Below are 25,032 nucleotides of genomic sequence, written 5' to 3' on the forward strand. Positions count from 1 at the left end.
CTTCCTCGCGCGCGCCTTGCCCAGCCAAGGGTCGGGCCCCTCCTCCCCTCCTCGAACCAATAGGTGCCGAGCTTCATTTGCATATTTCTATAAAGCGCCGGCTTGGTCTGGGTGGGGGGCAAGCGCGAGTATCTTGCCTTCGTGCCATTCCGAGGGCACCCTTCGAATCCTCCTCGCCTTCGCACGGCGGAACTTGAGGGAAAAACTTTCCCGCACGGACGGCGCCCGCCACCTTGCGCTCGCGGAGCTTCTACCCCGGCCTCTGCTACCCCGGTCTCCGGAGCCATGGACAGGCGCGCGCTGCTGGCAACCCTGTGCCTTTGGAGCCACTGCCTCGTCGCTGTCTCCTCCGAGCCCGGCGCCCCGAGCAGCAACGCCGGCGCCGCCCGCACCACCTCGGTCCCAAGTAAGTGCAGACCCGCTCGCGCCCAGAGAGCAAGGCGGCCACGCGACCAGCGAGCGCTCTGCGAAGCGAACCTGGCTAGGCTTGGCGAGAGAGAAGGAGCGCGGCGCGGCGCCCACACCGGCTTTGGGGTGGCGGGAGGACGAGCAGTAGTAGCAGGTAGACGCGTCGAGCTGGCGGAGTGGAAGGGAACCCGCGGAAGAGGCTGAGGGGCGAAGAGGGCGGGGGGACGACAAGCGGGCGCCTGGAGCGCGAGAATAAGGCGCTGGTCACTCAGTCAGAAGCGGGCGCCAATTTTTGCGGTGGGTCTGGAAGGGCGGCAGTCAGGGCGGCAGTCAGGGCGAGTTCACTGGGCATGCTCACTCCGAAGTAATGCGCGCCGACGTCAGGGGACTTGGCTCCCAAGTTTGAGTGCATGGGCGCCTCCGGCATCCAGGGACGGTGCAAGTGTCAAACGGGGAGGGGGGGGTGTTCGGAGAAGTTCATACCTGAGGATGGTAGGGAAAGGTATACGCGGAAGCGCGGGGAACCCTGTAAGCGCTTGTAGCACAATCCGCGTTTACGCAAGCAATCCAACCACGCGTCCGGCGCGCGCGGGATGAGGCGATTTAGTTTTTGCCGCCTTTCCGGGACTGCGCAAGAAGCAGGTGTGCCTTTTGGTGGTGAACCTGCTCCGCCCGCTAGGGCTTCTTGGTGATGAGGCGCCCTTAAGTGAAGGGCCTGCCGGTTGGATCATGGCGCGGCAGTTTTGTGCGTCTTGGCGGGGAAATGTGAGGCGCCGCGGAAGGGGGGGAGAGAGGGGAAGAAGAAGACCCCAGATTGGAAGGGCGAAAGGAATGGGAGTGGCGGCGGGTTAGGATACATTAAGAAGTTTGGGAACGCGTGCGCCGCGGCTTGACGCGGTTATGGTGCCACAGCTCGACGCCCTGCTGAACTTGAGCCGAAAAGGAAAAGCGCGCTGAGCTGAGGCGAAGGGTTTGTGGGGCTCGGCGTGCACGTCGGGGCGCCGCAGGTTCCGTGGCTCGGGGCGCGCACGCTGCAAGGCGCGTGCCCACGAAGCGCGAGCTGCTTCTTTCCCGCCCCTCGGCTGCTTTTGTACGCTTCCTTGTTTTTGTTGCCTGCCGCCCTTCCTCGTGTCGGCAGACGGCAGCGCCGCGTCAGGAGTGGGCAGGGCGGCTCTCCTCCGGCACCGCGCGCTCCGGAGGAGTGTGTTGGGCGGGGAAGGGGCCCGCCGGCTGACGGCTGCTGGTGGTGACCGCTAGTAACTCCTCCGCTCGCGAGCCCAGGAATGCCTGGAACGTGGGCCAAGGTCACCCTGGTTCAAGGGCTGCTGGGAGCCGGTGCAGGCAGGGAAGGAAGGAGGAAGGGATCGTGCGGAGGGAGAGCGGCTGCCGCCTCGGCTCCAGCTTTCGTGCCGGGGAAAGCCTGGCTGGGATGCTCCCTGGAGGATGAAAGCGCCACTCGAGGGAGGGAGGGGGGAGGAAGTATCTGTGGAAAGTTTTGTAGTAACCAGAGAGAGAAGGGAAGGGAAAAGCGCTGCTTCCCGGGCGTTTGGGTCTCCACAGGGTGCGAATCCAAGCAGCCCTTTGGAAGTCAGTCTTCTGATCCTCAGGCACCCGTGTTTGTTTTTTGTATATTGGAGGCCCAAATAGTCCACCCACCCACCCTATCTCCAGATGCAACCCTTAGAGAGCTGGGAAGAAAGCTGAAAGGGTGGAAGAGATATTGGCCTACACTAGATTTGCAGTTCAAGGGGGATAGATGGACAGTGCCTAAAATTCTCCTTTCCGCTCCTCACACAAAACTTGGCAAAGGGTTACCAAAGGGCTTCTCTAATCGCACTGTGCACACTGCATGTTTTCTGTCTGCAAGATGTAGTCCTTGTTTTCTGGTATATATGCTCCTAGTAAATTACTTTCACTGACTACCACCACCCCATTGGGCTCCTTGGGGATGTTGTTGTTGTTTAAAAGTGTTAAGTAGGAGTTGCTAGAGTTGTTGAAAGTCCAGAGTTGCTTGTCCAGAGAAAGCACCTATTTGTTGCTTTTTAGAAGCACCCTTCACGACTGTACATAGCAAGTTACCATCTGGTAAGTTAGTGTTCAGTATTCAGGCCTATAACAGATTAGTCACCCTGTGACCGCATTCCAATTTTCATATGTTGTGCATTATTCCAGTCTTATGGCTGCATGAGCAAAATGGCAGGACTCATGTGCTTTTAACAGATTTGTGATGGGTAGAAACAGCAGTTCTGCCTTCCCTAGCTTCACATATTCTGAAGCCAAGGTTCATTTTACAGTTTGCTTGCTTAACATGCTTGCTTAACATGCTTGCTTGCTTGCTTGCTTGCTTGCTTGCTTTAACCCATGATCCTGGGTTCACACAACACTCAAAACCAAACCTTGGCTTAGTTGCTGTGCCATGTTGTTTCATCGTTTAGTTGTGTCCGACTCTTCGTGACCCCATAGACCATAGCATGCCAGGCACTCCTGTCTTCCACTGCCTCCCGCAGTTTGGTCAAACTCATGTTCGTAGCTTCGAGAACAGTATGCTGTGCCATACTGACATAATAAGCCAGGGAAGGAACAAAACAGAGGGAAATTCTCCTCCGAGATGCAGCATATTTGCATGGGAATGGCAAACCAAATTCTGACTTACCATGGCATGTGAAGTGGGCAATAATTTTGAGCACATGTGGATTCTTTCAGAGTTTCTGTCTCATGCTGCTCTGTGAATAACGCTAGCATGCATGTCCTGCTCAGACCTCTTTATATATATATTTTTTTTGGGGGGGAACCATTCACATTTATTTTGCATGTGTAAGGTAGCAGCTCCATTCCAGAAGTTACTACAGTGGATTCAAACACAGTGCAAGCATACCTGTGCTGTACCACTGCCAGCTGGGAGGCCAGCATAATAGATCAGCATTGTAGATCTAGAGGGCATTGAGGGCAGCGGACATTTGGCCATACAGTGGTACCTTGGTTTACAAACTTAATCAGTTCCAGAAGTCTGTTCTTAAACCGAGGTGCTCTTTCTCTAATGAGGCCTCCCGCCGCCGGTGCCCTTCCACAGTTCGGATTCCATTCTTAGACCGAGGTAAAGTTCTCAAACCAGGACACTATTTCCTGTTTTGTGGAGTATGTAAGCCAAATTGTTCTTAAATTGGACTGTTCTTAAACCAAAGGTCCCACTGTACAGTTAAGTCCTGCATACTTCACCAGCAAAAGTTTAGGCCACCAGTCTATACTGGGCAGAACAGGACCACACAGCATCAGCTTGAAATGTTCTGTGCTATGCTCTGAAAGCATACATAGCTAAAATGCAGAAAATGAAAAGAATGACAAGGAGAACTCTTTAGTCAAGCATGAAACTCCCAAAGATTTTCTTAATCCCCCCTTGCAAAATACCTCACTTGCAACCAAGTTAAACACCCATTTCTCAAAGATTAGGCTTGGCCTCTAGTTCACCATTGGGTGCCAGTCGGTGGGCTTTTGTTTCTAATCAGTGAAGCTGTTTACAACATACCACTTGCCAGCCATTGATTACAGCATCTTTTTTGTGCCCTTCATAGTGTGTTAGATCATAAAGTCAGTGAGTTACACTGCAGGAAGTGAATAATGTAGCTTATTTAATATATACTTTCCCTATTTCCATAATAGGGAAAATAATAACTACTTCAAAGGAACTTGGCAAAGCTTCATTTTAGTGTGAATTGTTATAGAAAGTTTGTGACCAATAACTTAACATAACATTGATGTCAGTTAACAGCTGAATTGCCAGCTTCTTATCTGTAGTAGTAGTTTCCGGAATACACTGTTTGTGTAAATGCTGATACAGTGGTGCCTTGCTAGATGAATTTAATTCGTTCCACGGGTCATTTCTTATAACAAAAAATTCGTCTAGTGAATCCCATAGGAATGCATTGAATTTTTAAAAATTTATTTATTTTTGCCCATAGGAACGCATTAATTGAATTTCAATGCATGCCTATGGGAAACCGCGATTTGCTAGACAAATTTTTCATAAAACGAATTTGTCTAGCGAGGCAACCTCCACTCGAAAAATCCTTTCATTAAGCGAAAATTTCGTCTTGCAGGGCATTCGTTAAGCGAGGCACCACTGTACAGTAGTTGCAAATTTTAAGTATGGTACTGTTGTTTGTGTAAATTGCAACACTTTTGTGCACAAAGTTCAATAAATGCTCTCCTTCTGTGCTCAGCCGATATGAATGATGGTTGCAGTGTTTTATAGAGCCCACTCTTTCCCTGATTTTAAACTAGCATTTTTAGTGGCTAATGAAGCGCCATGTGGCGAGTGTGGGGCTCATTGGAAAACACTAACTCCCTCCCTGATTGGAGGTTTTGATTAGGCCTCCAAATTGTCGGCATTACAAATTGCAGCAATAAAATAAGAATTTTAATGCAAGTGATGTGTTGGTGTTGCGTCCTGCTTTTGATGGTTTCTAGCATTCCTACTATAAGTAATTGTACTTTACTTGCTTGGCGAATTCTGTTATTCTAGAGCAGAGCTTTCCAAACTTTTCATGTGGGTGACACACATTTCGCATCATTTCGCAACACAGTACTGTAATTCAGTTTTACTAGAAAACCAGAGGTTAAACTTACCCCTTTCCACCAACCCCGGGAGGAGCACGGGGAGCGTTTACGCAACACACCTGCACACTGCAGCCAACACGCTAACATGCCGCAACTCACAGTTTGGAAAGCTCTGTTCTAGGGTGTATAGACTGTTAGTTGGTCTAGACAGTTCATATTTATTTGAGCTCTTCAAAGGTGCTATAGAAATCTTAATAACAGTCATATACTGCATAAAGGCAGTTACTGATTAATGTGTATGCTATGTACACTTAGCTGGCAGGCAGCAATTCAAATGAAATAAGCTTGGTTTTTCATGCCAAGATGTCTTGCTAGGTACAAACTAGTAAAAAGGTTTGTGTTTATGAAATTATATGAACTTACTGGAGTTGTAGAGTAGCTAAATATTGAAATGCAAAGGTGTGAATAAAATACAGACAGGGTGTTCTTCTTTGTGTTCCTGTTTGGAACAAGAACCTTTCATGACCAGAAGTCTATTATGGGGTTTCCTGTATGTATTCTGTATACCGTAGTTGAAAGCTTTTTTTATTTCATCCAGAAGTCTGTTGATTCATCACTTAGTGGAGCAGCTTAAGACCTACACAACTATGAATTTCCTTTTCTTAGTGGGTAAAATGAATATTTATTATTTAGCAATCTGTGATAAACCTAAAGATGTACTTAAGATCTGGCAATAGGTTGAGGAGACACAGCATTTGTTTTGCAAGGACACTGTGAGTAGAACTTGAGACTGAGAACAATGAGGTGCGAAAGCTGCCATAAAATATCATAAGTGGTAATATGAACTAGCACCAGTCAGCGTAAAACAAAACAAAACCCTGTACCATTAAACAGCATAAACCTGGGAATGCCTGCCTGCCTGCACCAAAATTATTGACCTAGGACTGAAGATATAAAATGTATTTCTCTTGAAAGGGCAGGGTGAACGGCATTATGTAAAATAAACAAATGGGAAAAAAATCATTCTAAAATTTATTTAGTTCTAATAAATGCACAATATGGTGTGTGTAATCCCAGCCATACTAAAATATTTTCCTTCAGAGGCAGGGGAGCCAAAGAGTCACAGATTCCAAAGTCTTGAGGATAATTTCCACAAAAATAAATGAGTTTAATTGCTTCCTTTACTTCCCTTCCACTACACACACCTTTTAGCCTTCCTGGCACCAATGCATAGAAGCCAGTGAGACAAAAGTCCTACTGATTTCAACCCAAGGAATATGGTGCTGGACTCATTTTGCAAATATATGCATGCTTAACTTTTAAATGAGAATACACCCTTTGAAAATGCTGGCATTTCTTCACCTAGAGCTTAGGGTATTAAACATATAACTGTTAGAGGGACCATTCGCCTACTTGGATATGATCGGCTGAATCACCCTGAGACCTCCAGGTGTAGGGCGGTATAATAATAATAATAATAATAATAATAATAATAATAATAATAATAATAATAAAAATAAAAATAATTCCAGCTCAACATTCGTGATTTCAGTGGGAAAACCTGTCAGTTGAATATTTTTGTGTGTATACACAGATAAACAAGGCAGCTGTGCTGCCGACGTTTGCTATGTTATGAAAAGGTGAATAAATATTTGATAGGTAGAAGCAGACCAAGTAAGAACTGCCTATTCAGCAAAGAACTCATTCTGAGATTAGACCATGCTTAATGTTAAAATTAACCAATCTTCACTGCAAAATACATGGTCTGCCCCTTTTGTTAAAGAGCAAGGTGGAAGCTGCTAGTGAAGGCTAAATGTCTTGATTCAAGTACAGTGGACGCTCGGGTTGCGAACGTGATCCATGCGGGAGGCACGTTCGCAACCTGAAGCGCCGTGTCTGCGCACATGCGGGTTGCGATTCAGTGCTTCTGCGCATAGGCGAGTGCCGAAACAGGTTCGGCGCGGGACGCAACCTGAAGTGTCTGTAACCCGAGGTATAACTGTAAAGTAAAATATTTGATGATGGTAGGGTTTATAGATAGCCAGGCACACAAGACAGGATAGCTTTCATAAACTGTGTTTCGTGAACTGTGTTGTGTATATGCACACACATGCAGATAGGTTACTAGTGTTTGTGAATTAACTTGCAAGGCTGAGCTAAGAAAAAAAACCATTGGTAATGTGATATATTTTTAAATTATAGTAGTATGTGTTTTCTTTGTGCGGCAAATGATTTACATTCTGAATTCCATCGTAGCTAGGGATCAGAAACAGGATGGCCCACCTGTCTCTTTAGCTGCTAATACAGCTGCTAAAGCAATGATAGCTGTGGGCATTGGGCTTGCCAGCAGCCTAGAATGGGCAGGGGTCCACCACCCTCCATACCATCCTCAAGGAAGACCCTTCAAGAGAACTATGGCCACACAGGCTGTGTGTGCAATGCAGAACGGCCACGTTATGTGCTGGCATTCCTGTCCTTTTAAGTCATTTCAATGTTTCAATGTTTTGTTTTCACATTAGGGAGCACTACGGACAAAAAGAGGGACTTCAATGGCATTGAGAGCAAATTTTCTTTAAGGACACCTGGGAAACCTGATGAAGACACCTGCCTCATAGTTCCTGGCCAGGAAACCAGTGTAGCGCAGTGCAACTTCAATCACACCAGTAAAACCTTTGTGGTTATACATGGATGGACGGTAAGGGGGGGTTGCAGTTCACCTGGTGCTTCACAGTTACCTTCTGATTCAGAGTGGTTTGAATAGAGTCTATTAGCGAATTTTCTGTATCATTCTCATATGCTATACCACTTCAAATAGTTGTCACAATTCTGGGTGGCAGATAGCTTTCTGAGCTCCATTTAGTGTTAAAAAGTCTTAGAAATACATATTGTGTGTATGTGTGTTTATATGTAATTTGCAGCAAACACGATATTAAGCTTAAAAAATAACTGTGTCATACCTTTAGCAAAATAAGAGCAGCAGAGTTCAGTGAGAAAGCTAGGGCCAGTCTAGTGCAGGGTCTCCCAAACTTGGTTCTCCAGCTGTTTTGGGGACTACAACTCCCATCACCCCTAGCTAGCAAGACCAGTGGTAAGGGGTGATGGGAATTGTAGCCCCAAAACAGCTGGAGACCCAAGGTTGGGAAGCACTGGTCTAGTCCATCATTCTGTTTCCACCATTGGCCAGCCAGATACTTCTGGAAGCCAAGAAGCTGTCACGGGTGATCTGCAGGCAGCTGCCAGAGGAGAGTCAAGAGCCTGAGAGTCAGGGCTAAGGGGCGAAGTCGGGAACCGAGGGCACAAAAGAAACACACCACTGTCGGAAGACCTTACTATTTAGGTAGTGTCCTAGCCCAAACAGGGAAGGCTTTCAGATTCAGGAGGGCCCAATAAGGCAGGGCCACCCAGAGCTTGAGAATACTTCATTGCTGGGAAGATGTTCTAAGCCGCATCACTTGTCAGGGCCCAATATGGAACTGGAGGTTCCCAGTACTAGCCCTGGTCCTTAAATAAGCAGGGCATTAAGACGAGGGCATTGTTCTTGTTTGACTCCAGCAATATTCAAGGGATATATTGCCTCTGTACATTGAGTTTCCATTTAGCTTTCATGGTGAATAGTAGACTTATCCTTCGTAAGTGTGTCCAGTTCCGTTTAGGTAGATTTTCATGTTGTGTCTCCGAATGACAGTTGCTGGGAATTGCAGGTGGGCAGACCTTGTGCTCAGGTCTCGCTTGCAGGCTTTGCACAGGCAGTGAGAGAACAGGTTGGCAATTGTGAGAACAGGACGCTGGACTAGACGGGCAGAGTCTTGTATTCTTATTTAAAGCCATCTAGGTTTACAACTGATCATCACATCTTGTGACAGGGAATTTTGTGTGTGTTCACTATACTAATAATAGGTCTAAATTGGAAAATTGTGTATTCTGCATGGAGCCCCCAATCTAAGTGTGCATCTGCATTCTGGTGGTTCAGGCAGTGGCTGTTTTTTTATATACAGCTCTATATTTCTTTTCTATGGTTTTGTCATGGCATTTGGCTAGTACAGTAAAGTTTATTTACTTACTTACTATACTAATACTGCTGAAACCTGCCCTCAGTGATTCCCACCCGCCTAAAATATACCTTAGATGCTGCTGTGATATAATTCCCTAGCCAAACATGCTTTCCCTTTACGTTCCCACACTGGAAAGCTTTGGAAATTGTGTTAATCTTGTGTGTTCATACACTGCTTCCTTGGTTTGGGGGGTCCCTGTGACAGTTTGAGACAGAATAATGTGGTTTCTCTTCCTGTCTTGCAGGTGACTGGCATGTACGAGAGCTGGGTCCCCAAGCTGGTAAAGGCTCTGTATCAAAGGGAACCTGACTCAAATGTTATTGTCGTCGATTGGCTGGCTCGAGCCAGCTTACATTATCCAGATTCTGCTGCCTACACAAAGGAGGTGGGAGAAGATGTTGCCAAGTTTGTTGACTGGCTGGAGGTAAGCAGTTGCATTCCATTTTAGATTACATTCAAGGAAGGTTAAAGGTGTAGAATATGTACTGCAAACGCTATATATTAAAGCATAGCTATGCAGTCAGCGAAATCTAGCGATGCATCTCTTGTTGAAGTGTGCCACATGGGGCCACAGGTGGGGCAATTACATGTTTAAATATTCTCCCAATGGAGGGAATGTCCTGCATATAGACTATTACATACTGGACAGAAGGCCAGGCTGGAGAACCTTCTTTCCGTCCTATTGGATTTCTGGATTTTTAATATGGAAGAACATCTGAGAATCCAAGCTGCAGCTCGAAGCGGTACACTTTGGCAAGGATTGCACCTCTTTGTCCTTTTTTCGTGCGTAGATTGTCTCTTAGTCTCGTGGATATATGAATAGTAGCCATGCTCCAGTGCAGTGTCCCCCAACCTTGGGTCTCCAGCTGTTTTTGGACTACAACTCCCATCATCCCTGACCACTGGTCTTGCTGGCTAGATATGATGGGAGTTGTACCCTGCTCTAGTGCAAGTTGAGTAAGTTTGTGGTAGGCTTCCTGCTGTAGTATTTTTGGTCTAAATCAGGGGTGAGGGCCACGTTCTTGTATAGGCCACCTTCTGGGAGCTTCATCCCTGTTGCTGGGAAGCACCGGAAGCAAAAGTGGGCATAGCAGTCAATGTGAACTTTACCTTTGTACTGTAGGTTGGTATCTACACACACACACACACACACACACACACACACACACACACACACTGTTCTCCAACCTCCATCCAAGCAGGCAAGAGTTCAAGGACCCATTCCAGGCAGGCAAAAGCCCTCAAATGAAGGTGCAAAGCAGTGCTGGGCATGACTTGGGATGGTGTGTGTGGTCTGGGGCAGCCCAAGTGCCAGGCTGGCCCCTGTCACAGTTCATCGGCTGTTCATTGTCAAGCAAGATAAAAAAACTATAGATTTAGAGCTTAATCTTTCTAAAATGATTTTTTTTCATAGGAGCAATTCAGTTACTCACTGAATAAAGTCCATTTGCTGGGATACAGCCTTGGTGCCCATGCTGCTGGCATCGCTGGGAGTCTGACCACTAATAAGATTAACAGAATTACCGGTAAGCAAATATTGATGCCATTGAGTTAGAAAAGAAAAGGTTGAATGCCTTGGTTGCTTCCATGTTACAAATGTAAACTGATTTGTAAAAACGTAATGCGAGACATTGCACATATCTTTGTAAACCAAGAAAACCTTTAATAAAAAAAGGGGGGGGAAAGCTTTTATGTGAGAATCTGGAATTTAATTATATCGGTAACAGTGGTACAGTGTAAGGATTGTACTGAAAATAAAGCATATTTTATAACGTGCCGCTGTCCCCCTTCAATGATTCCGTGCAGGTACTGTGTACCTACCTTCTTAAAAAAGCAAATATACTATACTGAAACCCTTTGTTCTGTGTCATTATTGATTTCAGTGAGGTTTGTAGCTTGGTATCTTTATTCGGTGTAAAACTGGCATCTTGATCTGTTGAATAATCAGAATAGCACTTAATTTGGATTTTAACAATGTCTTAGCAATTAGAGACCTTCAGAAAACAAGTTATGCAATTCATGTACAATGTAGGAAAGACCTACATTGGCTCCCAGTATGTTTCTGAGCATAATTCAAAGTGTTGGTGCTGACCTTTAAAGCCCTAAACAGCCTCGGCACAGTATACGTGAAGCAGCGTTTCCACCCCCGTTGTTTTGCCTGGACCCTGAGGTCCAGCTCTGAGGGCCTTCTGGTGGTTCCCTCATTGCGAGAAGTGAGGTTACAGGGAACCAGGCAGAGGGCCTTCTCGGTGGTGGCACCTGCCTTGTGGAACACCCTCCCATCAGATATCAAGGAAATAAACAACTATCTGACTTTTAGAAGACATTTGAAGGCAGCCCTGTTTAGGGAAGTTTTTAATATTTGATATTAAATATTTGATATTTTAATATCCTGTTGGGAGCCGCCCAGAATGACTGGGGAAACCCAGCTGGATGGGCAGGGTATAAATAAATTATTATTATTATTATAACAGAATCCTATAACTATTAGCACTACTTCCCATTTCAGAAAGGTTGTAATGCCTTTATGTGACATTTTAACGACCCTTTCCTGATTTTCTTCTGAGGATAATTCATTTTGTCACAATGTTTGTCTTTGTTACATCTTTGCTTTAATATCTATCTATCTATCTATCTATCTATCTATCATCTATCTATCTTTATCTATCTATCTATCTATCTATCTATCTATCTATCTATCTATCTATCTATGAGAAGAAGCATTGATGTTTCAAGACATTTATTTCTCATTTTTCTGAATACAGCTAAATCTTTTAAAACCACTAATTCAGTGAGTGTTTCAGGCAATAAAGTTTAGATGCCATGCTGCTTGCGTGGAAGTGAATATACGTAGAATGTATGAGGAAAGCCCAAACTATGGTCTGTGACATTTACACAATGGAAAACAGAAGGTGCAGTTGAGATCTATTTATATCGGTGGGAATTTTGCCATTGAACTGAATGAGAAATGTGGAGAAATTCAGTGTTACACCAATCCACTGGTACAAGTATTTCTGCTTGCCTGCTAAAACAAAACTCCCCTGTCCTCCCACTGGGGTTCTTGTAATCCTCTAGAGCAGGCATTCCAAAACCCGGCCCTCCAGATGTTTTGGGACTACAATTCCCATCACCCCTGACCACTGGTCCTGTTAGCTAGGGATGATGGGAGTTGTGGTCCCTAAACATCTGGAGGGCCGAGTTTGGGGGGTACCTGCTCTAGAGTGAATTTTCAAAGGCCCGTTGTGCTAGCGGGAGACCTTGCACTGGCTTCTGCTAGAATGCAAGGTTAGGTGAATCCGGCCTATGGACTCTACCACTAATATTTATTCTTTTAGACCAGAGTTTTCCAAATTGTGTGTTGCGACACATTAGTGTGCCCGCTGCAGTGTGTAGGTGTGTCATGTGAACACTCCTTGCACTCCTCCTGGGGCCGGAAAGGGGTTAGTTTAACTTCTGGTTTGCTAGTAAAACTGAATGACTGTGTTGTGAAATGATGCATGTCTTAAAAAAAACGGGTATCACCAACATGAAAAGTTTGGGAAGCTCCGTTTTAGACAATGTGCCGTACAAAAGCATCGTACTTAACAGTTTTCTTCCCTCCTAAGGTTTAGATCCCGCTGGCCCTAACTTTGAATATGCTGAGGCATCCGTACGCCTTTCCCCAGATGACGCTGTCTTTGTCGATGTCTTGCACACTTTCACAAGGGGGTCCCCAGATCGCAGCATTGGAATACAGAAGCCTGTTGGGCATGTTGATATCTACCCTAATGGAGGTATCTTCCAACCTGGTTGCAACGTCGCGCAAGCCCTGCTCCTGATTGCAGAAGGAGGACTTCAAGGTGAGTTTTCAAGTCTGATTGTTAATGAAGGCATAAATATGACTGAACGCTAGTGGTTACTTGCGTTTGTATGTGCTACTGAACATTACATCCTCCTGAAAAATTCAATTCTCAGCTGGGGAATTCAAGAGATGCAGTGGATGAATGGTTAAGACAACACTCAATATTCTCCAGAGGTGTTATGCATTAGAGAGCTGCTTATTTTTATACTGGATGGCTAGGTCCAGTATATCCACTGCAAATAGGGACTTGACCCACAATATTTTACAAGTAAAATACAATCAACAGTGTCACAGAATGCATCATCCTTAAATGTGTCAGAAACACTCGTTTTTAATTTATGATAGTTTAATCAACTAATTAATCAATGCAGGTGGCGCTGTGGGTTAAACCACAGAGCCTAGGGCTTGCCGAGCAGAAGGTTGGCAGTTCGAATCCCCATAACGGGGTGAGCTCCCGTTGCTCAGTCCCTGCTTCTGCCAACCTAGAAGTTCGAAAGCACATCAAAGTGCAAGTAGATATATGGGTACCGCTCCTGTGGGAAGGTAAGCGGCATTTCCTTGTGCTACTCTGGTTCGCCAGAAGCACCTTAGTCATACTGGCCACATGACCCGGAAGCTGTACGCCGGCTCCCTTGGCCAGTAAAGCGAGATGAGTGCCACAACCCCAGAGTCGGTCGCGACTGGACCTAATGGTCAGGGGTCCCTTTAATCAACTATAGTGGTCCCTTGACTTAAGAACTTAATCCGTTCCGAATGCACATTCGTAGGTCGAAAAGCTCGTAAGTAGAAACGCGGCTTCCCATAGGAAAAAAAGTATTCGGAAAAATTCGTAAGTTGAGGAAACCGCATTTTAAGCTGCCAACGGTTTCCATTCGGATGTAGAAAAATTCGTAAGCGTGCGGCCATTTGTCCCGTTCGTAAGTTGAAACCTACGGATGTCGAGTCATTCGTAAGTTGAGGGACCACTGTATAGGCTTTCAACAACCCCAAAGTCTGAGGATAAGCAGCACAGGTGTTTTAAAGGCTGTTGTGAACAACACCATTGAAGGAGATTACAGTTGCTTACCCAGACCTTGTTACTGGTTACAAACTGGCCCCCATAACAGTTCAAACTTCAAGGCCTCCTGAATGTAGATCTGTCACTGATTGGATGTAATGACTGATGTGATGAATTCAGAGAGGGCAAAGAAGTGGCAGCTAAAGTGAGGGCCCGAGGATTAGCACTGAGAAAGCAGCATCGAGGAGAAACTATTTTGGGGGGCAGGCGGGCGGGAGATCTGCGTGATTAAAACTTATTAATTTTGGCCTCCAAAAAGTCAAAACCGGAGGCCATTTACTGCACCTGCGTATATTGAATTATGTTATTTAACAAAGGACGCACACCTGTAAGCTGCTCACTCGTTACATAATTTCTTCCTTTTCCTTAAAAGATGCAGATCAGCTGCTGAAATGCTCCCATGAACGCTCCATTCACCTCTTCATCGACTCCCTCTTGTACGAGGAAAAACCAATCATGGCCTATCGCTGCAACTCAAAAGAAGCGTTTGACAAAGGGCTCTGCTTGAGCTGCAGAAAGAACCGCTGCAACAATTTAGGCTACAAAGCCAACAGAGTGAGAAGCAAGAGGGGCACCAAGATGTATCTGAAGACTCGAAGTCAAATGCCTTATAAAGGTAAAAGTGGTGACTTTCTCTATTCTAATATTTGGTTTTTGTGTGTGTGAATATAAATAATTTAAAGAGAATGATGGAAAAGCCTGGTAGTTCTCTTGCATAGGTACTAATTCAAAGGAGCTTGTGCAGGAACCTTCCACATGAATCATGCCTCTCCTTTCCCGAGTGAGGAGAGAAGCAGGATGTGGCCGTACCAGCAGTTTTGTCTGGATCTGACATTGTTAATTTCGCTAGTGGCCCACCTCAGAACTGAGTTGGGTCTCCTCTCGATAACACCTGGAATCCATCTAGCCTACCTCAGATACTGGCACAGACTAAATGCCTACTAAGTTCTTCTGGTTAGAGCAACTAAAAACAAGTGGCTGGGTGCAAAAGTGTCACACAATAAGTTTAGGGCTTACAATCTCCAAATGGAGAAATATTTGGCCCTGAGTTTGCATGGCCTTAGAAATTGGATCTTTGACCAGAATGCCAATCAAGATAGAGCATCCATTATAGCTGCCCATTACTTTGTCTGGTACCCCCAAGTTAAGATCAACCATTCAAGACCTTGAGAAACTGACTTTCCTGCGACTGAATAGGACATTTGTTGAACTAAGGTTCCAAAAGATGTCCTCAGCATACTTAGAGGGGAGATACCTGGGAATTCCCAATATGGAAAGCAAATGCATTTATGGATGCAATCAGGTTCAGGATATCATGTGCTACCTGCTAATTTTACCCCTCTATACAATATAAAGCCAAATCCCCCAGGGAAGTGACAGTCAAACTCTGATAAAGATTTACAGATGACACACTTTGCTCTGGCAGCTAAGAAGCTCAGTTCCAGACATGTTAATGCTCCCTAAATTTAAAATTTTATCCTGTAAATTTTTATAGGGTATGTCATGAGATTTCAGAGGAAAGCCATTTCTTGCCCTCAGCTGTAAAGGCCTTTGGTTATGCACAATAAATTGATTGATTGATTGACATTGTTAATTGATTCCATTATTGGTGAGAATCCAGTCACAATGCAAATATCAGATATCAGATATTGTTTGCAGATATCAGATAATCAGATAAAATTATATGATTGGGTATAAATTTATTTATTTGTTAAATTTATACCCCACCTTTTCATGACATCCTACAGAAGGTGGTTATCAATGGATTTTATGATCTTTTGTTAAAGGATAGTGAAGTAAATCTTACAGAACTGACTTTGTGACTTGGATACAGAAGTACTGTATTGATATGCTTGAATAAAAGTAGTGGCTTCTAACTCAAGATCATGGGTAGGCAAACTAAGGCTCGGGGGAAGGGTCTGGCCCAATCGCCTTCTAAACCCGGCCTGTGGATGGTCCAGGAATCAGTGTGTTTTTACATGAGTAGAATGTGTCCTTTTATTTAAAATACATCTCTGGGTTATTTGTGGGGCCTGCCTGGTGTTTTTACACAAGTAGAATGTGTGCTTTTATTTAAAATGCATCTCTGGGTTATTTGTGGGTCATAGGAATTTGGTTTTTTGTTTTTGTTTCCCCCCTCCCCAAAATATAGTCTGACCCCCCACAAGGTCTGAGGGACAATGGGTCTGCTGAAAAAGTTTGCTGAACCCTGCTCAAGATAATTAAAAAGAATTGAATTTAGGTTTTTCATTTGTTGCTTTTGTCTCTCTTTTTGTTGCTTAGTCTTTCATTATCAAGTCAAGATCCATTTTTTCGCAAAGGTGAATACAACCAAGAAAGACCAGCAATTCCGTCTCTCTTTCTATGGCACTAAGGATGAAAGTGAGAATATTGCGATTTCACTGTGAGTATTGACAAACAACTGCATTTATTTTGTGTAGTAGAAAAATGTTAAATGTATGGAATCTGGGAAGGGGGGAAAGCACTTTGGGATATAGTTTAGACTTCAGAAATTTCAGCAGAAAATTTCCATTTTCCTTTAATTTGTGCATGCATCCACAAATGCATTCAGAAGGCTCACATATTGCCTGTAGGGCTAAGCAATATCTGGGCAATGTCAGGAACAAGGTTGGAGCTGGTTTTCAACATTGTGATATATAACCAGCTAAACATTGCCACATACCAATATACCATGATGTCTGAAATAAGGATGGATCTATTTAGAGACAGTGGTTGGCTTAACGGTTTTCCCCACATTGTGTTTTTTGCATGGCATGCATAACACAACATAATTTCCAATATATTCCCAGGTCAAAAATTAAGAAACCGATGTCACAATATGGGCTTGAAACTGGTTTTGGACGATATATCGCCCAGCCTTAACAGACATAATGATTCGAAATATATTGCCAGGTCAAAAACTATGAAACTGATATCACAATATGGACTTCAATCTGGTTTGGGGTGACATATTGGCCAGCCCTAATTGGCTGAATGTCAGCCATGCCTGTTAAGAATTGACACCTGCATGTATATAGGTTATACAAGGCAAGCATTGAGTAATGGATTGGGGCCCCGCTTAATTTTTTAAAATTCTTTTTAAAAAATATTTAACATAGTGCTGTATCATGAAGATAAACCATAGCGGTTTACAACAATTATAGAAACACAGAACCAAACAAGAAATGTTTAAAAGCATTTAAAATAAAACAAACAAACTAACACAGGTCATTGTGGGGGGGATGCACTCTTACTTACCTGCATTACCTTTATCACCTGGTGAAACAGAAAAGTTTCCAGCAGATGTTTAAAATTTGGCGCAGAAACTCTGTTAGCAGGGTGTTCCACAGGACCGGGGCAATGAATTCCATCTATTTCACTGGGATAAAGGTGGTTCTGATGTGGATCTATTTTGTAAAGTGAGAGGTAGCTCTCAAGCAGCTTAAATATGTACCAGAGTAGGGGAAATGAGTTTCCTCACCCACTTTCAGAGAAATGTGCAAAGGGGGACATAAGAGGCTTGCAGCTCCTTATCATTCATCTCTTTTTATTTGGGCACTTCTGTACATACACACACACACACACACACACACACACACAGAGAGAGAGAGAGAGAGAGAGAGAGAGAGAGAGAGAGAGAGAGAGAGAGAGAGAGAGAGAGAGATGCAGACTCTAATCAATCAGTCATGCAGAAGATCGCTTCTCACTCTGCATCTTGTAGTCTGGCTGAGTCGAAAACACACGCCTCAAAACACTTCCACATACAAAGACAGCTATCCAGTTTGAGAACTAGTTAAAGAGCTAAGCAGCTATGCAGGGCAGAGAGTAAAATCACTTTGCCTCTTTCTGTATTATGGGACTCAATTGACCAGGTATGGCAAAAGCTTCAAATTGCTTAGGAGTTGTGTTGTGTAAATGATAAAGCTATGAGTAGAAGTCTTATGTGTTATTCTTTATGCATGCAGATCTCCACCCACTCACTTTAAAATAAAATAAAATGAAGAGTTCCGTTTCAGTTGGAACTGTATTTTTATGCCCTTATGTCTTGTGACTTAATCTCATAGATAACTGAATTTTTATTGCTGAGTTCCTCTAATCGTATCTTTGTGTACAAAGATTACAGTCACGAGACAGTTAGTGGCACCTAAGTCCACCAGAGAGTTAAAATTAAATCTGAACTTCCTTCTCCCATGTGAGATTATGTGGGCAGATGTGGTCTAATTATGGTAAGGAACAATGGGTGGTGGGCTGCTGTCTCTACTTCTTGCTCTCGTTTTGAGTTGTCTCAGCTTGGAATTGCACAGAGGTCTGTTGCAAGCCACTGTCCCACTTTTGCTCTAGTGTGCCTGCATGGTTGCTACAATAAGTATTGACCTAGTGGGTGGAATTGATTATTTAGTGACACATACATGTTTGATCCGATGTGTGCTGTGTCCTATGAGCCAGCTCACCTTAGTCTTTTCCATGTTTCCTCATTTAAGAAACAACTGCATTCTCAGATAACTGAATTTCTTATAAGGTTCCAGAGGTATATTGCCTAAGCATAGATTTTCTTTAACAGGCCCGAGATCTCCACAAACAAAACCCATTCATTCCTGGTATACACAGAGGTTGACATTGGGGACTTGCTCATTGTCAAAATCCAGTGGGAGAAAGGGTCATTTCTCGACTGGGCCGATTGGTGGAGTACCCCTGAGTTTGGCATCCAAAAAGTCAGAGTCAAGGCCGGAGAAACCCAGAAAAAGTAAGAGAACGGATTGTGCCTCATGACTCATTGTGTGTGTGTGTGTGTGTGTGTGTGTGTGTCTGTCTGTCTGTCTGTCTGTCAGTCAGTCATTTACCTTGCAGCAGATTTTGCTTTCATCTAGGACTAGCTGCCATCTATCCATTCTCTGTGAAAGTGGTATGCTGAAATTTTCTGTGGACGGGAAACCCAGATGAGTTCAGGCAGGGCCCATAGTCAGGGAACATGGGATTTATAGTCCAGCAATATCAGAGTTCCACGGGTCCACCAGACTTGAGTTCAAGCATCTCTACTAGCAGAGTTGAGAGAGACCTTGGCACAATGAGGTGCCACCATGTAAGCAAAAGGCAGTTCTTCTCATGCAAGGGATACTGACTCCCCTCACCGCCACCAGCCTGCGACACCATATCCCACATTGTTTGAGGGTCCTCTGACTCTTGTGATAATCTTCTTTGGGGATGCTGGAGGATGGAGAGGAACAGCTCATTCAGTGAGCAGAATACTTGGCACTCTCTGGACAATTTAGAATGTCTCCCAATCAGGACAATATTTTTAATGCCGTAAAGCCTTTCTGGTTTGTAAGCAGAACTTCTGGAATAATTGAAAGTGCCATATGTATAATTTCATCATAAGTTAACATGTTAATTTATTTCTTCTATCTCCTCCCCCCCCCAATTATAAAATGCCACTATTCAGAAGACTTTTCCAGCGTAAGAAACAGATTAAATAACAAGAGATAAGACGTTGCATTTAGGATAGTGTATTAATAGCTGTTTCGGGAAAGAGCTATGGTAATATTCTGTGTATTCTGCAGGTTGGTGTTCTGTTCTCGTGATGGATTCTCTTACCTCAAAAAAGGAGGCGGAGCTGTGGAATTTGTGAGATGCCTTGGGAAAAACTCCATTGATCACGATTCATGGTAAGAACTTTGCAGCTGTATCACTGAGAACTCTGTCATGAGTGATGGGTTGCAACCACCTTTCTCACAATGGGTGGGGCAGGGCAGTGGTGGGTTTGGAACTGCACAGGAACAGTGGCGGACATGATCCAGCACTTCTGCCGGTGTGCCCTCACAGCCCTTACATCATCACTGCCCTGCCCCATCTCACTCTGATTCAGGCAAGCTGCAGCAGAGCCATTGTTAGTTAGCAAGGTAAGTGTCTTGAGTGCAGCAGCTCTGCCCCACCGCACAGGTAACTGGAGAATCCAACCCATGCCTGCTCTTCCTAAATGGTGATTAAGAGCCAAGTTCCATTATAAGCAGAATCAGGTGGTGCACTCTTGCTAGACTGCACCTCAGAGACAGGGCCAGCTGTGCCACACGGAGAGCGATTGGGTCAATGTGCGTGTGAGCATCGTGCCTCCTTCCCTAAGCTGGGCAGAAGCTTTCTGGGGTTTGGGAAGGAAGTGACAGGCCTCTGACAGGTTGCTGGAGCCCTGCTGCCTCTTTCCCAAAGCTACCCAGCTTTGGGAAAAGGGGAGGGGGGCTCTTGGACCCGTTGGAGCGTGCCCCTCTCCTTAAGCCAGACAGAAGCTTCCTGGGCTTTGGGAAGGAGGTGCCAGGGGAACATTTAAGGGGCTAGCCTAGACCCGCTAGTCCACCGAAGGCACATACTGCAGGGTTTTCCTCGTTCTGTACGTAACCTGCTAGGGCATTGTAGAGAAAGTCAAACATAACACTTCTCTCTGATTGTGTGCAGGCGTCTTCCCATGGGATATAATTCAGACATATGCTCTGCCTTCTGAGGGAGAAAAAAAAAATCACAAACCACCAAACAGTGAACCCTGGTGGGCTCATGCTGACAAGCTATTTTAACTGCCCCCTCTTCTGCCTTCTGTCAGCAGTTCCCACCCCCACCCCCAAGTTCAATCTTGCTGTGCCCATGGATCTCATGTCCCTCCTTCTTTGTCACCCCATTGTTTTCTTTTTAGAGACCAGGTCAAGTCACGAAATAAATATCAGCGCTTGAGTTCCTCGAAGAATAGCAAGTGGATGAAGAAGTTCCATTCAGGGAAAGAGCCAGTACGTTGGCTTTTCGGGGACTGAACCCATTGAAATATTTATCGGTCTTCTGCAATGCTGTCTACTTTCTTCGTTGCTCTACGAGACTCTCGCCCAACCCAGGCTCTCTAGACTGGTTGCACCAGAATGCGGTTGGGGTTGCCCAGTTGAATGCACACCCAACTGAAATGAATGCAGTGCAATAGACAACATTTTCAACGAGAATTCAAATCCGTACTGTATTCCCGATCCAGCAAATGATATGCATGCAGAAGCCTTAAAATATGGGGATGCCCTTATGTGGGTCAGAGCATTTTTGTTTCATCTCAGTATGCAAAAGAGCGCACATTAGCCAACTGTTCTTTTTTTAAGGAAGCCTCTCATGTTGCATTATTGAGAGCAAACTACCATAATTGTCACACTGCCTTGTTACAAAGTTCCTCACTTTTTTATAATGTACTGTGTGTGGGGAAAAAACAAACCAAAACTATTTATTTAAAGGCTAGATATTTCAACTGATGAGTTTGTTTGGTTTTGATAGTTTTTTTTAAAATGATCACTTGGACACTTTGCTGGACAATTTCCATTCAGGTCATTCATTCATTGTTGCATCCTTTGACTGAAAGGCAATAATTTCACTTGAAAGGGGGAGGGCAATAGATAAAGAGTTTTCACTTAACGTATTCCTGTTATATACATTTCTTATTCAACCCTGAACATGACTGAAAGACTGCAAGGTGAAGTCTCTGCAGCTGGTTAGCACTTATGTACACTTAAGCATTACTTATTGAACACTTACTTTTTAAATAGGATAATAAATTTTCCAGAGAAGAAGCTAGCATTTTTTAATGTCCTATCTTCATTTTTTAAACAAGAATACAGTGCATCTGTATAAAAACATATGCACCCTCTGGCACTGTACCAAGCAAGTAGTAAAAAGGAGTAACAGTATGTTAAAACGTTGCCGGAACACTATTTCCGTTATCAATTTCAATTTGGCAACTCCTAGTCTTGAGCAATTGTTACAGCTGCAATCACTGTTCCTAGGACTAGGATGAAGGACAAACACCTCTTTGCTGCTGGTATTCTTAAATTTTGGAATGAATCCTCTTTTGTTGCTCAGCAATATGAAGAACAGCAGAAGCTTGAATAACAAAGAGTGTTTGTCTGAAATCACGCTGGTTTTAACAAAAAGCAGTATTGCACAATTTTAGAATATGCACACTTTCAGATTACGCACAAGCATTACATCCTTTGAATCAGAACGTCATGGACACATGGACAAGCTATAAAACAAAGGGGTCTTTACTAGCTTGCTCAGAATACTTTACTAGTCATTTCAGTTTTGTAGCCGATAACTCAGTTAAAACATAAAGCTGTTGTTTCATGAGGATACCTGAAAAAGCATACCTGGAAATATATATGTACTGACCTTCTAGCTCTTGTTCGAGGGGCTATCTGACATTTAATATTTATTGTTTGAGCAAAAACGTCACAAATAAATTGTTACCAAAATCCTGTGTGGTGACAAAACTGTAGTCCAGTATGCGCATACCCCTGTCTAACACAACAGAAACGGAATCCTTCAAGAACATTCTTTTTAAAAAAGAATGCATAATAGTTTAGCAGGCTCAAAAATGATTTCTGTGACCTTCTTTTTAGGCAGGATAATTCTGATTTTGATAACTAAGTATTGAAGGAGATCTATAAAGATGAGGCAGCGTTTCTTCTTGACGGAAGTTCATACTTCCATTTTCAAATTCCTGAAAAGTGAGGGTTCAGTATCTATAAATGTGTTACGAGATGCACATTTCAAGGCAAAATCAAATATAAATATCAACAGCATTTGATCACCAAATGGCAAAGTGTTTTATATGTGAGAAAATAAAACTAGGCTTTAACTGTTCTTATTTATTATCTGTAAAATACCTGTATGTATATGTGCCAAAAGGTTAGTTTGTATATATTGCTGAAGTTATCACGGCTATATGCATAATTAAAAAAATAAGTGCCAATTTTTCTAAATGAGAAATTATCTAAAAATTATATGAAAAATGCTGCAATGAAAAACCTTTTCCCCCTCCCCAATACGCATCTCCATTTTGTACTACACTGAAATATGAAAGCTCATTAAAAGTTAATCTGGAATAAAACCACTGGCATGACTTTCTTTGGAATAGGTGGGGAACTATAACAGATCATACTTTCAGAAAGAAATTGAGCAATGCACTGGAATATATGTGTGAAATTAACACTTTCATCCCGTCTGCAAGCAACAACCTGTCTCCATAAACACGCCCTCTCTGAATAGGATGGGCAGTCCATTCATATAAATAAAATCCCAGCAAAATATTGAGTAAATGAAAACTTGGTGTGATACATTAGGGCAATCCATGGGAGGAATCAGCCCTTTGCTGCTTCAAGGTATTTCAAATCAATTGTTCATAAGGTGCAAATTGTCCTAGGATCCCTACCAGAAGCTAAATTATGTAGAACGTTTGTGTGTTGCCTTAAATCACTTGGCACTAAGGACATACCTTACATGCTGTTAACAGTTTCATATTAATTAACTGTTGTGGCATCCATCAAAGAATACCACCACCACCATCACAATTATTTATACCCTACCCAGTAATCTGGGGAACCAGGTTCGCGTCTCCGCTCCATCCAAACCCTTCAAACCCTTCTACCCATCTGGCTGGGTTTCCCCAGCCACTCTGGACAGCTTCCAACAAAATATTAAAAATACAATAAAACATTAAAAACTTCCCTAAACAGGGCTGCCTTCAAATGTCTTCTAAAAGTCAGATAGTTGTTTATTTCCTTGACATCTGATGGGAGGACGTTTCACAGGGCGGGCGCCACTACCGAGAAGGCCCTCTGCCTGGTTCCATGTAACCGCTTCTCACAGTGAGGGAACTGCCAGAAGACCCCACGGAGCTGGACTTCAGTGTCCGGGCTGAATGATGGGGGGTGGAGACGCTCCTTCAGATATACTGTGCCGAGGCTGTTTAGGGCTTTAAAGCTCAGCACCAACACTTTGAATTGTGCTCGGAAATGTACTGGGAGCCAATGCAGGTCGTTCAGGACCGGTGTTCTGTGTTAGGTAATTTTAATTTGGCAAGGGTGCAGAAAAAGGTCCCTGTCTCACTCCTCTCCACAGAACTAGTTACTTTTTAGGTCATGAGGCAAGGTGAGGTTGACAGCCTTGGGCAGCAGAATCCACAGGGTTTAGCAGATCTGGCCTCCGAGGAATGCATCACTCATTGCCACAGTGTCGCTCACTTCTTGGAAGTCAGATCGGCCATCTGTTTGGCAGCCCCTTCCTCCAAGACACCTCACAGCCCTAGTGAAGGAATGCCATTTAGTGGTTCGCCTCGGGTGCCAGAATGGGTTGGGGCTGGCCTTATTTGAGTTGCTTCCAGTGTGGAAGTGTGTGCTAAATATTGCAAATGGATATCACAAATGGGTAGTTGGCAGCTGGCTGGTGTTTTGTTTTAAACAAACAAACAAACAAACATGCTGCAATTTCCATGGAAGAGATCAGTGTTGATTAAACTGGGAAGAATGAGGGCTGACATTTTGTTGCCAGTAATTATGTGAAAAATTCAAGTTTGTGAGGGGCACCCATCACACAACAAAGAACCATCTGGAATGCCCAATGTGGCGCGATAAACCAGCAAAGGGCCCCCGGACGTTTCACGGTCTATTGACCCAGAGCCTCCCACGCCTTTATACTTATTTGCTGCCACCAACCAGTAACTGTACTGGTACACATATATTGGATCTCAGTCAGGTGAAAAGTAAACCAAACAATTAAGTTTATTTAAGATGTTCTCACAAGCAAATAAACTCTTCACAGTTTCTCAGGTACATTTGCTTAAACTTATCCTTTCCTACTAGTTCCCTCAACATCCTCCTGTCTCTGAAATTCCCTTCTTAATTCTCTCTCGGACTCAGCACAATAGCTCACCTCTCTATCTCTATTCTAACCCTCTCCCTCAACTCGCTCACTTAAATCCTCCCTGCTTCTGCCTGCTGAGCTCCTATTGGCTCTTCACTCTCCCTTACTAATTAACCCTTGCTGGTCCCCTAGAGGTAAAACACCACACCCACCCATAGGGAGTGGAAACTGTTGTGAAACCAGTTTATTCTGTTTGGTAGATATACCCCCTTTTAAACCCTCAATGGCTGAATCAAGTCCAGAAGGTTTTCACGTGGTTGGAAATAAATTCAAAACAGTAGCAATGAGCACAGGTGTCTGTAAATCGGGCTGATTGTGTTTCATTTTGTTTTCATTTACAGTATTTATATTCAAAAGCTTTATTGATTCTATGATGGCTCTGACTGACAGCACCCAAATGCAGAGGCCAC

General features: G+C 43.9%; 1 protein-coding gene across 1 annotated transcript; it reads left to right on the top strand.

The window, feature by feature from the left end:
- The first annotated feature begins 96 nt into the window (after positions 1–96).
- On the top strand, positions 97–23,702 carry LPL (lipoprotein lipase). The gene is made up of 10 exons (XM_035141084.2): positions 97–406; positions 7,482–7,657; positions 9,259–9,438; positions 10,429–10,540; positions 12,620–12,853; positions 14,286–14,528; positions 16,196–16,316; positions 18,474–18,656; positions 19,471–19,575; positions 20,589–23,702. Coding segments are annotated over exons 1-10 (1,476 nt in total). The 5' UTR covers positions 97–285; the 3' UTR covers positions 20,590–23,702.
- Positions 23,703–25,032: the final 1,330 nt, after the last annotated feature.

This window comes from Zootoca vivipara, chromosome 16 (assembly GCF_963506605.1).
Source record: "Zootoca vivipara chromosome 16, rZooViv1.1, whole genome shotgun sequence".
Classification (NCBI taxonomy): domain Eukaryota; kingdom Metazoa; phylum Chordata; class Lepidosauria; order Squamata; family Lacertidae; genus Zootoca; species Zootoca vivipara.

What these genes read in the sequence shown, in the direction of transcription:
- LPL (XM_035141084.2), top strand. Translation starts at nt 286, where the DNA reads ATGGACAGGCGCGCGCTGCTGGCAACCCTGTGCCTTTGGAGCCACTGC. An exon ending in AAGTCAAATGCCTTATAAAG is followed by an intron (nt 14,529 to 16,195) that starts GTAAAAGTGGTG and finishes TTTGTTGCTTAG; the next exon opens with TCTTTCATTATCAAGTCAAG. An exon ending in GAGAATATTGCGATTTCACT is followed by an intron (nt 16,317 to 18,473) that starts GTGAGTATTGAC and finishes TTTCTTTAACAG; the next exon opens with GCCCGAGATCTCCACAAACA.